Here is an 18,080-nt window from a genome sequence, read left to right on the forward strand (position 1 = left end):
GAATCCTGGCATTGACATCTTGGAATATACCCATGCCATCAGGAAAGAAATATCCATTGATGGAATAACCTGGTCATTCAGTATATTCAGGTAGTCAGCTGACCTCATTGTCTGGGCACATATGAGATATATGCACAACATAATCATCAATGCAGTAATTGTCCAATGGGAGGATCTTACCTATTTGCTTTTGTTAAATCCAAGTAGTGAATTTTTTTTTTTTGAATGGCAGTGTATATGCATCCGGTAAATAAAGTATGTGATTCACTTGTAGACATGAATACTGTGGAGTACTAATGTTTTGCCAAGAGAGACAGTGAGTTATTTAACAGTGATATTTAGGACCAATACTACAAACAACAAAATAACTGAACACTGGAAACCTGAGAGACTCGCTGAGTTTGATATGTGGCCATTGTGAAAGTTTCTCAGTACTATACAGTCATACAATACTTTGCACTTGAGCTCTCAGATCTACGGCTACTTTTATATGAGATCTAGATTTACAAGAACAAAAACCAGTTGAAACAGGGAACATAGTGATATGACAGCCAACACAGCTGCAAATTTTCACAGAAGTAAAACATTTTGCCTAACCAAGAGCATTTTCATCTGCTTATCCATTTTACAGTAAACTAAAACTACTGAGAGGAAAATTCAGAATCAAAACTAATACCTAGAGGAAATCAAATGCAAAGATATAATAGCAGTGTTCCTCATTTCTACATCAAGAAAGGAATTTAAGAGTAAATAAAATGCCTACTATGAAAATACTATATTTGTCATGCGCCAAATGCAAACTGTGACCTGAAGGTGAAAAAAACAACAACCAATAAAGCCTTCATACCATTAAACAAGTCAGCATGTAACATGTAATAAAATGTTAATACTAAAGAAAGTGTTGATATTGAAGCCCTTGAGCACACACTGTGCCTGTCCACAAGTACAAAAAAAATAAGCTAATTTTGCAGCATAAAATATTGTTGTATAACAAAGCAACTGTAAACAGAGTTTGTTAACCAATGCAAAGCTCAGAGAACTTTCTTATAATCAGCTTCCCTTACAACTAAAAAGATGTAACAAACAAAGCTGGGTCATTGTTTCATATAGCTAACAAAAGAAATATTAACTAAGGAGGGACAAGTGCTGTAAACTGTCAGGTTGAGATAAACTTTGTAGAATTACTATCAAAACACACACACAAACACACACACACACACACACACACACACAAATAGGTTGTGTAACTCAGATCAGTTTTTTAACCATTGTGGAACAGGGCTGTAGGCCTAGACGTTGAACTTTAATCTAAAGTAAAGGCGACATCTTGTGGAAAATGTCTGTAACTACAGTCTCATCCAGATGTGCAGCCAGGAGTCGTCTTATCTGTAGCCTATCCAGTGGCATGTAAGCAGGGGTGCTGTGGGGGTAACTTCTAAATGACGGTGACGTGTATTTTTCCTCCTCATAAGTTGGGTTAACACTCAAATGCAGTTATTTCGAACTGAGGACGGACGGAAATGAAAATGAAGCTGTTGGTATGCCTTTTTTGCGTGGTCTTATTGACCTTCTGCACTGGTATGTTTTTCTTACAGAAATCTTATACCATGGGTTTTATTGGCATATTACAATGTTTATTTTTTCTTATCACTGTGGGTTGTGACGTTTGTGTGCATATTACTTGTTTTAGCGAGTCTTGTTTCCTTGTAAAATCAGAGCGTTTTGGAATATTTGGACAATGACTTTTGAAATAAATACCTAGGCTATTTTCTATTTTGGTGAGATTATGTTCATTACGTTTATGCCTAATACTTTGTCATTGTTTTTATCCCCCTCACTTGCTTAACGATTTCTAATGTCTATAACAAATTCAAAAATTGCGTAGTTATTATATTCCTATTCTATCATATTCTATTCAATATATTTCTATTCCTATTGATTTAGGCTAGCTGTTGAAAATATAAAAAATCAACAAAAAAACTATAAATTAAATAATCGTATCTAATTATAGACTAATGTGAGCGAAACGTGTAAAAACTGTTGTCAAAAACGCAGTGCGCCTGTTCATCTGCCACGTCGGTGTTTACCGTAACGGGCTCATTTTCATACCCCTCGCGGGTCAGAGCTCCAGGTCACGCGCGCGCAGGGGCGCGCTCCCCGGGGAGACGCGCTCATGAATGGGCACTTTGTGTTCTTCCATAGAGAAACAGCGCTGGGAAAGGGAGGGAGGGGTTGAAATGGGGAGGCAGGAGAAAAAGTGAGTGAAATGTATGTGTGTGCGTGCATGTCTGTGTGAAAGAGAGAGAAAAGAAGGAGCGAGATGAAGAAAGAGGGAAAGAGAAAGACCAAAATTCATACAAATTAGACCCCCAAAGGACTCGAGGAAATCTGAAAGAATACAAATTCACAGGAAGAATGGCCGCCTGGGGAAGAATGAAATTAGCATGTAGTAAAAAGAAAGAAAGAAGGAGAAATTGGTAGGCTATAATATTAAATGACAAATTAAAGTCTTTGATAATCTAATTTGTATACTGCATACAATTATACATAATTAATCAAATGTTGTAACATGTTTTACATTATATAGGCAACCCTTTAGTTATTTAGACAAATCAATCAGTTAAATGTATTCACAAGAATAAATCATGTTGTCATCACCATGAAATTACAGTATGAAATTGTGATCTTGATACATATGTCATGTTCACCATGAAATTACAGTATAAAATTGTGACCTTGATACACGTATATGTCATGTTCCTAGATGCAAGCCCCATCATTAAGGAGAGTTTTGCAAAGCAGCTACTCCGCACCAAGAGACAAAAGCCTGGACATCCTGATGAACCCATGAGGGTTGGGAGCCAACAACAAACTCCTTTTATTTACATGCTTAATAACAAAGCTTAAGAAAGCATGATGCATGGGAGCCTGGCTTGTAGTTTTTTTTTTGTGATTGTAAAGATTTGTTCACAATGTTGCTTTATGCTGGTTTTAAATACTGAAATACTTAACAAATCAATAAGTGAACTCAGCTCCATGTCAGTACTCTAGAATTCAGAGTTCACGTGTATTTCAGGAGCACATGCTGCATATGCAAAGGCTGGAACAGAGGGCTCGAGAGACCAGCATGGAGAATTGGATGAACCCTCACTGCTTCCCTCGCTGTGACCGCAACTACGGCTACCCTGTGTAACAGGCCTGCTGTGATCCACAGGTTCTGATAGTGATACCCTCGGCTTTTGTATCTCACTGAAGACTGCAATGTTTGAGCTTACTATCATGACTTCACATTATGTCAAATGTATAGCCTACATTCACGCTTTTCCTTATAATAAAAGAGAATTAAGTGAAGAAAGTAATTAGATTTGCAGTGTATCTAGAAATATGGTTGAAGGCATTTATAATTGTTAAAACTCTTTACATCATATGAAATGTTTTTTCTTTCTGTAATGACTTTGTCTTAGTTTTGCCCTGGCTTTTAAAAGGCATAATTTTTATTATATTTTTGTTTTCAGGACGAAGACAGGAATTCCGGCGGCGACAAAGCTGATACAGCATGAAATGAATTGCAATGGGAACGAAAAGACACAGGAATGCCGAGGAGGCCAAGGACACAGAATCCACGACAACACACCTATATCGATAGACGCATTTTAGATGTCGTAGATGTAAAATCTTAGAATTGTTTTTTTTATATATATATATATAAAAATGAATTACGAAATTGCATTTTGAATTAGAGACTCATGAATAAAATAGAAATGTTGTGCTCTAAATTTTGATTGTGACTGTGATTTTCATATTTCGGGTTTTAGTAAGCCTACTAATGAAAAAAAAAAAAAAAACTGATGACGCCAAGAGTTTGACCTTAACACGGCAATATCTGCAGAGGCCTAACACCGATTGATCGAAAGCACAATGAATGTGTTACGTAAAACTGAAAGTTTATATTTTGTTACGCGTCACAAAAGAAATCGTAAAGTACAAATACATAAACACACAGAAAAGGCTGTAAAATTAAATCAACAAGTTCCACCTTTGTATAACATTTTATAAGTTAAATGTTTGGGAACTTTAAAATTTTGCCGTTTTTTCCTCTAACTGGGCAAATAAGAATCAAATTACGGTTTACGTGTTTTTTATTACAGGACTAATACACACACAAATATACATATATTGTAAAATTGTTATTTTGTAGGACTGGATGTGCGCTTTATATTTAATGTCATATTAAATAACTTTTATTTGCACAGTTCATCGATAATCACAATTACAATCACCCAACAAAATAATTAGAAGTCTTAAGTATATACAATTGAACATCAGGCTACATATTTATAAACACGAATTTTAACTGAAGAGAAACAAAAGAAACGTGCTAATTATTTTTTACTTTTGATTTTGAGATGAAATTTGATTTTAATTTTGCACTTTTACGTGTAAATTGTTAATGCCGCTGTACCTTGAAAAATGTGTATTCTATATTGTACAGCTGGCAATATTAAATGACAAAATAAAATCAACGTAAATTACAATAACTGAATTGGTAATGATGTAAAAATATGCCGGTTAGTGTGCAAAATGTAAAATCTTAAGTCTGTACATACATGTTTTAATATTCGTCTGGGAGAAAAATTATACTTTTATATATTTATAAGTTAACAATTTGTAATTAATACTTACAACAAATTATCTGAGAACTCGTTTATGTATTTGAACGCAGTTCTGGGTTTGTTTATCGTGTCTAGTATACGCATGCAAATTTCTTAAAGCAGCAATTTCACAATAAATACAAATTTCAGTGACAGAAAAGAAAGTAATATTTTTTTTTGTATACAATACACAGAACATTTTCGATAATAAAGGACTTCTAAAGATATGAAAGGAGCATACTGGCTGTAGTAAATAATCATCTTTTGTCTTTAAAGAAGCCTTTATCTGTGCTACTCTCTTTGATTGTTACAGTCAGGAAGTTTGTTGTCACATCAGTAACTATAACTTTCTCCACATTGCAGAAGGAGGGTCTCCAAGCATCTCCCTCCTCTGGCTCTCCAAATATGCGTGAAACTGGAATTTTGGCAATTAGTGAAGGCTGTTTGCTGGTGGAATCACCATGTTCAAATTTTCTTCGTTTTGAATGGTGCTTCAGGTGTTTATGGTGAAAGTGGTGTGTCTGTGGGTTAGTCCTGTGGCCTTGTAAGTCTGCACTAACTCTATTGGAATGCAAACTCCACTCTGGAGAAATGTGCTGGGTACTTCTGCTCAGAGCAACTCTGTTTTGTTTGTGTGAAAAGGTAGCATCCATGTGCTTGTGAGATATCTTAATTCTCCCACTTATTTCTGAGCATCTCTCTTCCTCTTCTCCCAAACCTAACTTTGCCATTTTGGAAGGAATGCTTGCCATGGTTTCGTCTGCTGCTCTTTTTGAATGCTCTGGATGTAAGGAGCTTGTATAGCCATCTGTGAAGCGTAATTTGGGTTTCCGTCCTCTCTTTTTTGGGGAGAGGGTAAAAGCATCAGTGCTGGGTCTGGGTGAGTGTGGAAAACGATGCTCCCTTGGTTCTGGAGGTGGAATCCTTATGCTCTCCCCTCTGTTGACTGTGCTGGGAGGGAAAATTGTGGGAACCACAGCACGTAGTCCTTCTCTCGCTCTAGGGGCTATAACAGGCTCTGGACTGGGATATGCAATGCCACTGGATGACTCATTCCTAAATTCGTAAGACTTCTCCTTTTCTTTAGCTTGGGCCTGTGAAAAAGACATGTTTTTGAAAAATTAGCCCAAAATTCAAGGTAATGCCCTTATATAAAATGTATTCATTTACACTGACAAAAAAAACAAAAAGAGTGCAAACCTATTATACACAATATAGATAATTTCAGGATTATTATTATTTATTTCTTATTAAATAAATGAAATTAACCTTTAGAAGAAAAGTCTTGAGCTTAGGTCCTCTTTTCTTGGGTCCAAATATCTCTCTCTCACGCTCCCTGCATGAAAATACAAGCGTGAAAACGTCTGTATGTTCGGCTGCTTAGAAATTTTACCTTATTTATTTATTTGTATAACTTACCTCTCTTCAAATGCAACGAATAGGCGGGAGTCTAGGATATTTTCCTCGGGTTCCCAAGTACTGTACCTGTGAGAACAAAAAAGTTTCACGTGACGACTGTCAATCTCCAGCTGCATTTAAAACCACTGCTCTACCGGCCAGTTAGCAGGGCCAGCTAATGTTGCAGCATGCCATCTGCCAAAAACCAGTCTGCAGTAATAACCAGCTTGTTAACTTGCCCGTGGATGTACGCCCCTCGCTATATCTAGTAGGGTTGACAGCCATCACTGTCACCCAAACACAAGTGCAAGACACAACAGGCAGGATGGGCATGCATTAACGTACTCACTTTGGTGACCAGCCCTTCCATTTCACGAGATATTCCATTCGACCCTGCGCGTGCCATCAGACACACACAAAAAAAAGAATTCGTCAGCGCGAGCCGAAGACATTAGCACATATATGCAAAAAATGTCAAGATATCTCTTCCACAACACATACCCGTCGTATTCGTCTCTTGATGATCGACTCGGCCGCGAACACCCTCTCTCCGACAGCCGACAGCTCCATGTTTACCTTCGTCTACCGTTAGCTTGCAGCGTAGCTAGCCGTGTGCGCGAGTCCGGCCCGCCTGCTCTAGCTTCAGAATTCCATACAGCCCATAATACTCTCGTGCACAGCCAGACGTCATCACGTTCTTTAGCATGTTGCCTTGGCACCGCTTGTAGTTGTGAAAGATTTGGAGGCCGTTCATTGGCTCCACTGTTGCTAAGTGGCCGGGGCTTGCTCTTAGTGGCATATCTGCATTCTTGACAGAAACATGAAAAGAGCTGCTCAATACTTGTAGGAGTACATCATAAGGTTAAAGTTTCATCGTTAACGTTACATGAAGACTTACAGGTAAACGTAATCAGTTAAACGTTAGCGGAACAAGGACGTGTAGGCTATATGAACTCTAAAAACAGGCATACTTCAAACTTCAAAAATGTATAGGCTACTCTAAATCTGTTATCAAAGGAACATGTATGTCATCTTATTCTGGTCGATATTCTACTGTTCAAAAGAGTATTTTACTAATTCCGCCAAAATCGAACGTGAAGTCTTTAACCGCGACAAACTAATCATAGATGGAAATTAATATTGGTTTAAATATGATTTCTACGGCAGAAAATCACCATTCATTTTTTTTGTGTCTTTTTTATATACATTTTCTAAAAACCGTTAAATAAACTGAACGGGATGAATTTGTAAGTAGATGATGATTTAAACTAAGTATAGCCCACGGTAACCTCACCACATTATTTTCTCTAAGAGGTGTGATTTTTGTTAGCCTAGTTTTTTAATATACATAGGCTACATATGTTTTATGCAGTAGCCTACATTTAGCCCACACGTCTGATTATATTTTTTATTAATATTTAGGTTTGGTCTTCAACTGTATGGCTCTTTCGAGAAAAAAGCTAATAAATGAAATAAAAATAATAATTAATTGATAGACACTTTTAGTCCTAACACTGATCAGACAAATCAAACTGATTAAACAGCTAGTAGATTTATATGTTAAACTATATTTATAAATACCTCAATGTAATTGTTGATTTTGAAAAATGTGAAACGATGATGATAATAATAGCTAATGTAACTTATTATTACACTACGCAAAAGATGACAGCAACAAAGACAACGAAACAAAAACATACAGCATAATAATGAGAATGGAACATTTCATAATTATTATCTTTTTTTTATCAAGAGTTACTAAATGCACAACAGTAGGTAACTTCTTAAATGGTTCCCCTGATTACACAGGCCAGACGTTGTCTGCATTAACATCGATATTTTAGCTCAAACTATTTTATTTATTGACTTTATTATTATTATTTCATATTCTAATTTTAGTGTAAAGTATGTAGAAAGACCTAAGTGTATACATTTTATTAAAATACATTTTGTATTTACAACAATTTTATAATTGGGTGTTCCATATAGCCTAATTCGATTTAAAAATCTAATATAATTATGTTGGTCTACTGAAAAACATAGCTATTGTAAATATAAAATTAGGACTACAGATAGAAATATAATTCATTTTTCCTAAGCATTGAAATTGCAAGCAAACATTACCAGCTATACATATGAAGGAAAAACAGTCATTCATTTATTGTATTTAGCATATAAAAGGGAAAAAGTTTTCCGAAAACGTTTACCAATCTCATGCTCAGTTCTGCACAATCACTTGGGCTTCAAACAGGGCTGGCGGGTAAAATAAATAAATAAATAAATAAATAAAACCCTCTATAGCTAAATTATAACTTTAATTAACACGTTCCTTAATTGTAACAGGTTTTTAAATGTAAAATTATTTAGATGCTGTATAATATAATAATAATATACTACATAATATAATATATATTATATGTACAATAAATTATAAACAATAAAATATTCAAATAATATCTTAAAACTTTGACAATGAACATGCACGATGGGATAATGATTATTAACTTGGGCTTGTAAATTAGTTTACTGGGGGGTTATTCGGTGAGTAAAGATAATGCTACACAGTAATAAACAGTTTAATATTGGTTTGAAGAAATATTTTGACGATTGTATTGTTTTTTTCTCAAGAATAAAATTAAGGCTTGCGTATTCATTTTTAATCTTTATATACATAGCAAACCAGGTAAACAGCAGGCTTGTGGTTGGTTTTGCGGAAGATGATTGGTGGTTGGAATACTGCAGTGGTTATATCCGTATATGGGCTCTAGATCGAGCTGGAAGGATATTATTGGTTAACTCGTTTCTGGGCAACCAGCATGAGAAATTCTGCACAATTTGCAAAGGGAAATGGCAAATACACTACTATTTTTTGCCCGTGTTTCAGTCTGTCTGCCTGCAATTTTCGATTATGTTAAATATACATTTCGATGTAAATTGTTTTACCAAAAATGTGTATATGCTTTCCGTGCTTTTGTTGGATTATTGATTATTTAGGTCACATTGTGTGCAGGACTGACACATTTAAGAAGACCATAAATCGAGTTATATATATATTTAACATTTTATATAGCCTAATTATACAATGGAGATTAACCTAGGCGAATTTCGGAAAAGACGTGCATTACGTTATTGATTTAATAATAATAATAATAATAATAATAATAATAATAAAGCCACACGAATTTATATTTGCCAATATAAACACGTTACCAAAACTTGGTTATCTTCAATTCAATTCAATTCAAATAGCCTAGCTAAAAAAGCACCCCAACTGCTAGCCTTATTATTTAAGTGAGACATAAGCATAAGTTATTTTTCTGTAGGCAACTTGTATTAACATCATATTATTATTATTATTTAATGTGATCACGTTATTATCGTAGGTGGGCTATTTTAAACAAGACCATATTTTAATGACCTCAAGCTTTAGAAAGTCTCTTCGCTACCACTCTATATCAAAACGTTTTATTTTTACTAATGCCATCTGTGATATTTAGTAACCTAATGCTTGACTCGAATATTTTTTTTTTATTATTTTTGAAGAATTTAAGCTGCTCAAGTCGTCTTTTAAATAAACTTGGCGAAATAAACCAGCTACAGTTAAAATGTACTGCAGTAAAGCTGAATTCATAAGCTGATCGCAAATAAAGTGGATGGACCAAAGGAAGCCATTTTACAGCCGCAGCGAGAGCAGCTTTATCTCAGACAGTGCTGCAAAGGAAATGGTTGATTCCGTTTCAGTGAGGCTTAAGTGCTTTTCCGTAGTCCATCTATGACTCAAATTTCAAATCTAACCAACCTCTACCTAGTTCTGGGATAGACTAACAATAATCATGATCTAGCCGTGAGTAAGAGAGACATTTGCTGTCCGCCATGTTAGCGCTGGAAAAAAAATGAATCGAGTTTTATACATTATAGGCTGTTTAAATCTTCATACATGCCCAATGATGGTAGCTTATAAAACGAAAACTACTATTAAGCCTAATATAATTAGTCTTCTATCCTATATATATTGTATCTATAAACCTTTGACGATGCATATAGCCAGACTGCGGGATGAATCTCTTCTTGTCAGTCTCGTATGGACCGTATATTGTGCGCATAAACAAAGTTAATAGTCTGAAGGCACATTCAGTTTGGATGACATTAAAAGTGTACACTTTATCTATAAACGCGAAATCGGAGTACTTATGAGCTGCATAAAGCAGTGTGCCTGCAGACGCACATATGATAATGCCTTTAAGTTGCTAATTGCTGAAATGTCCGTGTTGTTTAGGCCATCTAGGCTATTTATTTATTTTATTTTTTGGCGCAGTCTGTCCTACCACTTCTAAATGTTTCCTGCTTGAACAGACAGAGGCAGAAGTAACAAATTAGACTTGCGTCTCTGCAATATCACGGTAGCCTGTTGCCTAAGTTCAGAGATCGTGTGATGTGAATGCCCAAAACGCTGTGACACAATGTTCGATCTAAGGAAAAATCATTCTAAATAGCCGCGAGCTTTGAACACAAAAGGAAAATCCATCAAAACGCCAGGTGAAAGTTTCCTTCTTGTTTACTTTTGTAGTTATATACCGAGAGCTCACTGAATTCATTTTTCTGGGTTTTCTGCTATATCATCATGAAAACAGATGTTTAGTTCAGCTGTTCTTGGTTATTTTTTTCTTGTAGCAAGAAATGTGACAACCCTTAAATAAAAAATAATTCAACAGGCAAGAAAATGAATAGCCTAGTGTCTTTCTTGACAACCCTGTTTTAGGATGCTTTATGTGATCTCGATAATGAGCGTCCAGATATATGCATAGATATGCTTAGCGTTTAATGAAAATCTGTAAAGCCCTACGATCCATCTTTTAGAGGACTTTTAAATTAGGCCTAGTCTATAACAGCGCTTGGATAGTGAGACAACACTACTGTAAGCTACTGCCACAGACGTGCCAGTTTTCATCGGATGATAATAGTCAGAGTTGTGCTAAACTTAGCCGCAGTTTTATGCAAATAGGTTACATTAAATAACTATTTATTCCTAGTATTGGGAATAATTTTTTTTGTGTGCATGTGTGAAAAAAAATATAGCATTGTAGATTGAGTAAAAGCAGGCAAAACCTCTTTAGCTAAAAAACAATTGAGAAAAAAAAATCTGCATGACAAAATCCAAGTCCATGTGTTATATAAAGGCTGTGCAAAGTTCAGTCTGATAGGTCTACTGATGTCTTGCGTTTACATGATAGTAACGTTTTGCTATCTCTCATATGGGCTCTGTTTGCTCGTCTCACGTGTGAGTTTAATAGGAACACACACACACACACACACACACACACACACACACACCCCTGGTTGCAGTACAAGCAAAGATCTTACTCCAGAACGTAAAATAAAACTTTTAATATGCTTTGACAAACCTAATAACACGTTTCAAGTGAAAAAAAAAAAAGACTATAAAGACAGATCAGTAGAAAATGTTTCTCAGTATTACATGTGTAGTAAGTGCTTCTTATATTTAAGCTCTGAAATGCAGCACTGCAAACAGCTTCAAGCTAATATGATACAAGCTAATAACAGGAAAACCTGTTCAGTTTTTTTTTTTATATCCCTAACATGGAATAGTTAGATGTTTACATTTGAAAATTAATTCAGATCAGTTCAATCAAACACAGTCTGAAACTATCAAAACTTAACACTAGATTGTTTAAAAAATTTCAGGCTAGTTTGAAGACTTGACGGTTAGATGTGCTTTACATTTATACAAATTCACAGTAACTAGTCAGTAGTCTTTATAGACTTTATATCATCACATGTTCCTAAACTGTAACATACTCCTTGAATGTCACTGTAAGGCAGTTTGCTGTGACATCTGTGATAATTATATTCCCAAGAAAAGGTGTGAAGCTTCGAACTGATTTTTTCATTTCTTTCTCTACTTGCTCTGGTGCAGAGACCGCTGCTTTCCCAGTCGCTATAGTGTTTCCAATCTGAGAATGTGTAGGATTTTTTTTCTCTTCTCTCAACCTTACACAGCTGAGGTCTATGGGTTCATCTTGGTTGGAGTCCAAAATTTCAAAGTCATGTCCGCCAGATTGCTGATGGCCATTGAAGTGTGTGGTGCTGTTACAAGAGTGAGAGAAGTCAGCATTCGGAGCATTTGCACTCTGAGAAATTAGAAGCCTTTTAGCCTCCCCACTGTCACTGTCTGGCTCAGAGTAGCAACGTTTTTGAGGCAAGGTGAGGGGACCATATTGAGTAGACTGGGTGCCTTTTTGATCACTTGTCTCAATAGGCACTGTAGTCAGACTGGTTTGTCTGACAGACTTGTTTGTCAGTTGCAAGGGCTGTTTATTAGATATAAAATCTCCAGTGCTGCCAAGCTTCTTTGAGTTGTTTGCCTCAAACACTATGGAGCATGTTTTTTTAGGATTGTCCCCTCCACAATATGATAGTCCATTGGAAAGCCTAAAACAGGCAGACTCAGCTTTACTGTCCTTTTTTATGACTTTCATAAGACTTTGCTTCTTTGTGTGCTTTATCTTCTCTGTGCTGTCATCTTGTGCTTGCCTTTTTTCCTTAGAATCTGCTGTTCCTTTCTTAATTTTAGCTGCCTGGGTGCCATTTTCCATGTATTTGCTCATGACAATGACAATGCGCCCATTTTTATTCTTGTTCTTCACAATCTTCAGTTTGCTGCTTATTCCATTGGGCGGTGCCTTGTCTTCCTTTGCATCACTGTTTGTGTTCATATTTAAGTCAGCTCCACCATTTAGTTTAGGAAGCTTTTTCAACTCCATTGTAATATTCCTCACCTTACTGAGGCACTCAGAATCCTTACTTTGGATCACTTTCTGCTGTAAAGCTGGAGAAAAGTTCCATTCCTTGTCAGTCAACTCATGAACTTTGGTCTCCTTGACCCTCTGATACAGGGAGTCATACATTTTAGGGTTTGGTTGATAGTGGTGGTGTTTCTTGCTGTTGAGCTGGAAGTAGTGCTTCATTTTCCCATTTATTCGTGCCTCTCCCTGCTTGTCTTTTGGGTTGGGCTGGTAGGGATGGTGCTTCTTGCTGTTAAGCTGGTATTGCTGGCTTTGGACCAGGTCTGAAGTTGTTTTTGATTGGTTATCCTCACCCTGTGACACCTCCTGAAGGTTGGTAAGAACACTGGATCTTCGAGCAAATGATGGTACCTTAGAAGTCAGACAGATCAACAATGAGCTTTGCAACAGAAACAATTAGTGACATGGCTTTCACAGAAGCAAATTGGGCATGTCTTTGTAAGTGATGATGAATTACCTGCAGGAGAAGATGTTTTGGTTTTGGCCCACGTTTACGATAACCCATTAGCTGCTCTTGTCTTTCCCTGAATGGAAAAGTTTTAGATTATACAATATCATGATAAAATAAATCAAATTAAAAATAAGACACAAACTAATATATTTAACTTTTAATTTTATTCAAAAGATTTGCCCCACACAAGTTGTCACTGGGGCGGTACCTTTTCAAAAGGTACACCTTTGCATATTATACCTAAAGGGTACCCAAATTATAAATATAGCACATTTTGAAAAGGTACTGCCCCAGAGACAACTTTTGTAACTTTATTTCTGAGAGTGCATTATGGTCAAGTTTCTGCCTGTTTTGCTTTCAAATATGGTCTGGCTTTAAATAGCCCACACCACTGGCATTCATAAAATTTACTCATAAAATAAAGAGCATTATGTGTTGCTTCAGACGACACACAACTTGTTTACTAATTTGGTGGACTATTCCATTTGGAAAGGAAGAAATAAAAACAAAGAGGAAGTATTAATAAATCATTCTGTATTGTATAAAATTGCATTATTTGACAGGCTTTTCCAATGGGTTCTGTTATTTATTTGTTAGCTCAAAATATGCATATGGGCTGTCGAAAAAAATGGGCCATCAGCTCTTTTCCCATCGACCTTCTATAAAATAATATTGCAAAAACCTAGATGACCTAGAATGGTTCTATACTCAAGGGGCACGTGCAATTACTCCAAACAGAATTCCACGTCATGAGGGAGACTGCTAATGGTGCACGCAGATGCCAGTTAAAGGGGATGAATACCCAACAAAAATGTGTGTGGAATTTCGGGAAAGCGTGAATGCATGTGTAGCCATGGAAAACAGTATATTTGTAATGGGATATGCAGTCAATTAGTGTGGCCATTAGACAGAAAATAATATATACGTATTTGTGCTATTGCAATGCTTTCTGCACCCTTCAACATCAAAAGAGCCATTTTGGCCCCTTTCCCACCAATAAAATTCATGTGGAGCCACAAAACTTATTTGGTCTCTAAAATTAAGTTAACATAGCATATAGCTAAAGTTTTATATTTATATGTTTCACTAGTTCACGCTTACATATAATTAGCTGAGGTATGGTATGCGTATTTGGCGTGCTGTCCGGGGAAGGGCTCCGAGCTCGGGAATTGCCCGAAACTAGAGTACCCCCCCTTCCCCGTATATTGTAAAGTGAACTTGAAGTGAGGAGATGGGGTGGAGGAGGGATGCTGATAAACCGTCAATGGATAGAGGTAAGTCAGCGATATTTATACTGTGGGATTGATTACTTGATTGTGGTCCACCTGTGATGATTAGGCTAAGTATCTGACGCGCTCCTCCCGAATCTTCATTGATAATTACATTTATGACAATTTTATGATTATGATTGGTTTATATATTACAAACAGTTTTTCAATTTTTATCACAGAATAAGGCAGATAGTATATTTTATAGCTTCTGTAGTTACTGTAGTAAATGCTATGTCAGATAGCAATGTATCATTCATATACTTTGTTTATTACCTAGAGAAGACTTCAAAAACACACATATGTCATGCAATATTATCGTTTTCCTGTTTCATTAGGTTTATGCTTGTTATTCAGCTTAGCTACGCCGATAGATACAGACGGTTGGTCTGGGAACGCCCCCGGGAATGCCCCGTCACGTGATGTGAATTTAGTCCATGGGGGAAAAAATCGCCTTGGCGACAATTGAAATAAACGGGACAATCACGCCGAAGAGTTGCTGTGTCGTTTTCTGTACCTCCAATAAACTAACAAATTATGAATTGAAGTTCTACATCGTTCCTAACAAACATACAGAGCCGGAAAGGATTACAAAACGGCTACAAGCAATAAGTTGTGAGGATGATCAAGGGAAGTTGTGGAATCCCAAGACTAAGCATGTGTATGTGTGCAGTCGGCATTCATCACAGGCAGGCTATATTAGCATCGTGTTCATTATTAACGCTATCAAAACTGTGTAAGGTTGTTTCAGAAAGTGGCATGCATTTATAATTGGCCTTATCATTCTACCTGAAGCAAAACTATGTAACGTTAGCCTTGTGTCGAACATAAACCCACTTAAAAAACATGTCTGTGTTTGCGAAACGATTGAATTGCGGAATCCAGTCAAAAATAGAGTTTGCTGTATAAAGCAGAACGTCACGGGATTTGGCTATTTTTGAATAAATACATCTATATTAGGGCTGTAAAATGAATCAAATATCGATATGGACTAGTGTATATGAATATTAAAGTTAAAAGAGACTAAAATTTTTCGACGTGTCTCTGGGAATGAGTGCTCAATATGTGCATTTTGCCATTCAGATACACACGATGCTCGCAGTGTTTTCCCCCACGCCGACTCCGCCTTCGCCACACCCCCAGCTATGACTAGATGCCGACTGTATCTATTGCTGGATGCCTTTTTCCATATTAGGTATTTCCTGCACTTCAAAAGTTATTACTTCTCTGCATCCCTTTGGACTTTCTGCCAGAGAGCGCCCTCCAGCTTCAAGTATGAATGAAACAGACACTGCAAGAGAGTGTTGAGCTATCAGTAATGTTCACATCGTTTTGGATATGAATAAAACGTATCCAAAACGATGTGACTATATTGTCTCTTTTCGTTTAAATCTAGATTTATTCACACTAGCCATTGAAAACGCCTATGTGAACACACTCGCCCGAGAAAAGTAGTACTAGGGAAGAAAAGTCAGGGGAATATGTCTCCCGCTTATTCTATTCCCATGCTACAGAGAACCAAAGTGGAGGGGTGAAAGAGCCGCAGGTTGCCGGCCCCTGGTTTAGGGTGTCTAGAGAGTACGTCCAAAGCGGGTACGGTCAGTCAACCATCGAAATGAATGGTAGTAACTTTACAATATTGAAAATGCGGCGCGTTTGAGAAAAAAAAATGGTTCCATAGAGAATACAAGGCGTCTCAAAAGATCATTTTCTGACCAGGTCTGTATGTAAACATTCTTTAATGGCTGGTTTCCTGGCCGTAGCATTGGTGTACCGCGCAATTAAATTTATTTATATGGCGCGCCTGCGCACACGTCTCTTGTGTGCACCCCCTTTCTGTCAGTGAGAGAAAGTGAAAAGAATGTGCATGAGCACAGCGACTGCGAAAGCGTCTTCTCCCCTCCTCCCGTTTCGACTGTATAAGCTCAGAGCATAAAATCAAGACTGCAATATCTCACCTGTTTTGAAAAGCGACGAGAAGTCTCGGGTCCAGAATATTTTCCTCTGGCTCCCACGTGTTATATCTATAAAGAGAGGAAAGGAGGCGGAGAACGAGGGGAGAGGGGTGAGCAGAGTAGCATGATTATCACCAGCTCCCTCATCCGAATTATAACGTGGCTGTCATCTAAAGGACTAACGCCACTAAGAAGGTCCTAATAAACTAATCTTCAAGAATGTTAGATCATAAAAAATAGGCTATTGATGCTTCATGGTAGACGCATCATTGCCTTTTTGGTATCCTATTATTATTATTATTATATGTTATTTTTCAAAAACAGAACCACATTTTATAGCATAAAGCTTAAATTTGAAACATTATTTACCATCGCGAACACAAGTTATGACATTCCTGCATCAGTTAACCGTCAACTCTCTCTTACACACACACACACACACACACAACACAACACAACACATTAAAACAGCAAAGCAAGTGACATCTTGAAGAGAAACTTACTTGGGAGACCAGCCTCTCCACTTTACCAGGTACTCACACCTTCCCTGTAAACATCATAAAAACAAAGTAATTTACGATAGGGAATTGCTGTGAATAAAATAAATAATCAATTATGTCGGGTTTCGGAAACAAATCCCTACTCTTGTGCGCTGTCTTTTAAAATACAAAACGCTACCTGAACGCTGTATAGGATAACAGCATGAATAAATGTAAAGTGTATTTAAGAGAAAACCACAAACCTTTCTAATGCGTTTCTTTTCGATGCTTTCCACCGCGAAGACGTGCTCACCCGCGGCAGGCAGTTCCATTTTCAGCGCGCGCTGTAATACTTCTCAATATGCGCGCGATAACATGAGTGCTCTTCTCGCGCAGGTTTCTCGCGCTCTTCTGTTCCGTATGGTCTTTCGCTTCTCAAGCGAGATTCAGTTTTAACTCTCAAATGAGCTGTTCAACGTACTTCATGCAAATAGCCACGACCGTGACGTCACAGCAGGCGGGGCGGTGTAGAGGCTGGTCAGTGGTGTGCCGAGGGTTTACTGAGCAAATGAACAGTAGTTGTTGCAGCCTTTCAAGTACTCAGCGAGAATTCCTCCTTCATGACGCAAAGTGGGGCACACTTGTGGCAATTTTTTTAACTTAAGCTTGATTAGTTCTTCAGGTGTCCTTTAGCAGTTTATGTAGCAGCCTTAATCATTATCAGCATCAGCAAGTTTTTTTTAACTGTGTGGATTTGACATCCATTTAAATTTTATCAGTGGAGATACAACTTTGAGGAAGATAATATTTTGAAACATTTTAAAAAGGAATACATGCCAGAAGTGCATACTGAAGTGAAGACTTAAGATAATCTGTTTGTTTGTTTGTTTATGTATGTAGAACAAACACCCAGATTTATACAAAAACCCATGAAGCTAAGACATTCATAAATTAAGATTATTAAAGAAGAGCATATCTTTTGAGACTACATTTTGAAATGTGATTTTAATTTGTATTTTTCTCCACTAAAGCAACGCAGTCCACTGATGCATT

The 18,080-nt window shown here is 36.9% G+C and overlaps 3 protein-coding genes across 3 annotated transcripts; 1 reads left to right on the forward strand and 2 right to left on the reverse strand.

Moving 5' to 3' along the window:
- The first annotated feature begins 1,393 nt into the window (after positions 1–1,393).
- On the forward strand, positions 1,394–3,776 carry cb6h17orf67 (chromosome B6 C17orf67 homolog). The gene is made up of 4 exons (XM_052559921.1): positions 1,394–1,578; positions 2,765–2,853; positions 3,077–3,214; positions 3,516–3,776. The coding sequence occupies exons 1-3, from the start codon at positions 1,521–1,523 to the stop codon at positions 3,191–3,193; spliced, it is 264 nt and encodes an 87-aa protein (XP_052415881.1). The 5' UTR covers positions 1,394–1,520; the 3' UTR covers positions 3,194–3,214; positions 3,516–3,776.
- A 345-nt stretch (positions 3,777–4,121) lies between these two features.
- On the reverse strand, positions 4,122–6,731 carry cbx8b (chromobox homolog 8b). Its single transcript, XM_052559920.1, has 5 exons — positions 6,552–6,731; positions 6,400–6,443; positions 6,072–6,137; positions 5,922–5,988; positions 4,122–5,746 (listed from the first exon to the last, which is right to left on the reverse strand). Exons 1-5 carry the CDS (start codon positions 6,618–6,620, stop codon positions 4,910–4,912), a joined length of 1,083 nt encoding a protein of 360 aa, XP_052415880.1. The 5' UTR covers positions 6,621–6,731; the 3' UTR covers positions 4,122–4,909.
- Positions 6,732–11,412: 4,681 nt separating this feature from the next.
- LOC127960288 (E3 SUMO-protein ligase CBX4-like) lies at positions 11,413–17,567 on the reverse strand. The gene is made up of 5 exons (XM_052559926.1): positions 17,291–17,567; positions 17,052–17,095; positions 16,552–16,617; positions 13,332–13,398; positions 11,413–13,225 (listed from the first exon to the last, which is right to left on the reverse strand). Exons 1-5 carry the CDS (start codon positions 17,357–17,359, stop codon positions 11,852–11,854), a joined length of 1,620 nt encoding a protein of 539 aa, XP_052415886.1. The 5' UTR covers positions 17,360–17,567; the 3' UTR covers positions 11,413–11,851.
- Positions 17,568–18,080: the final 513 nt, after the last annotated feature.

The sequence above is a fragment of the Carassius gibelio genome, chromosome B6 (assembly GCF_023724105.1).
Source record: "Carassius gibelio isolate Cgi1373 ecotype wild population from Czech Republic chromosome B6, carGib1.2-hapl.c, whole genome shotgun sequence".
Classification (NCBI taxonomy): domain Eukaryota; kingdom Metazoa; phylum Chordata; class Actinopteri; order Cypriniformes; family Cyprinidae; genus Carassius; species Carassius gibelio.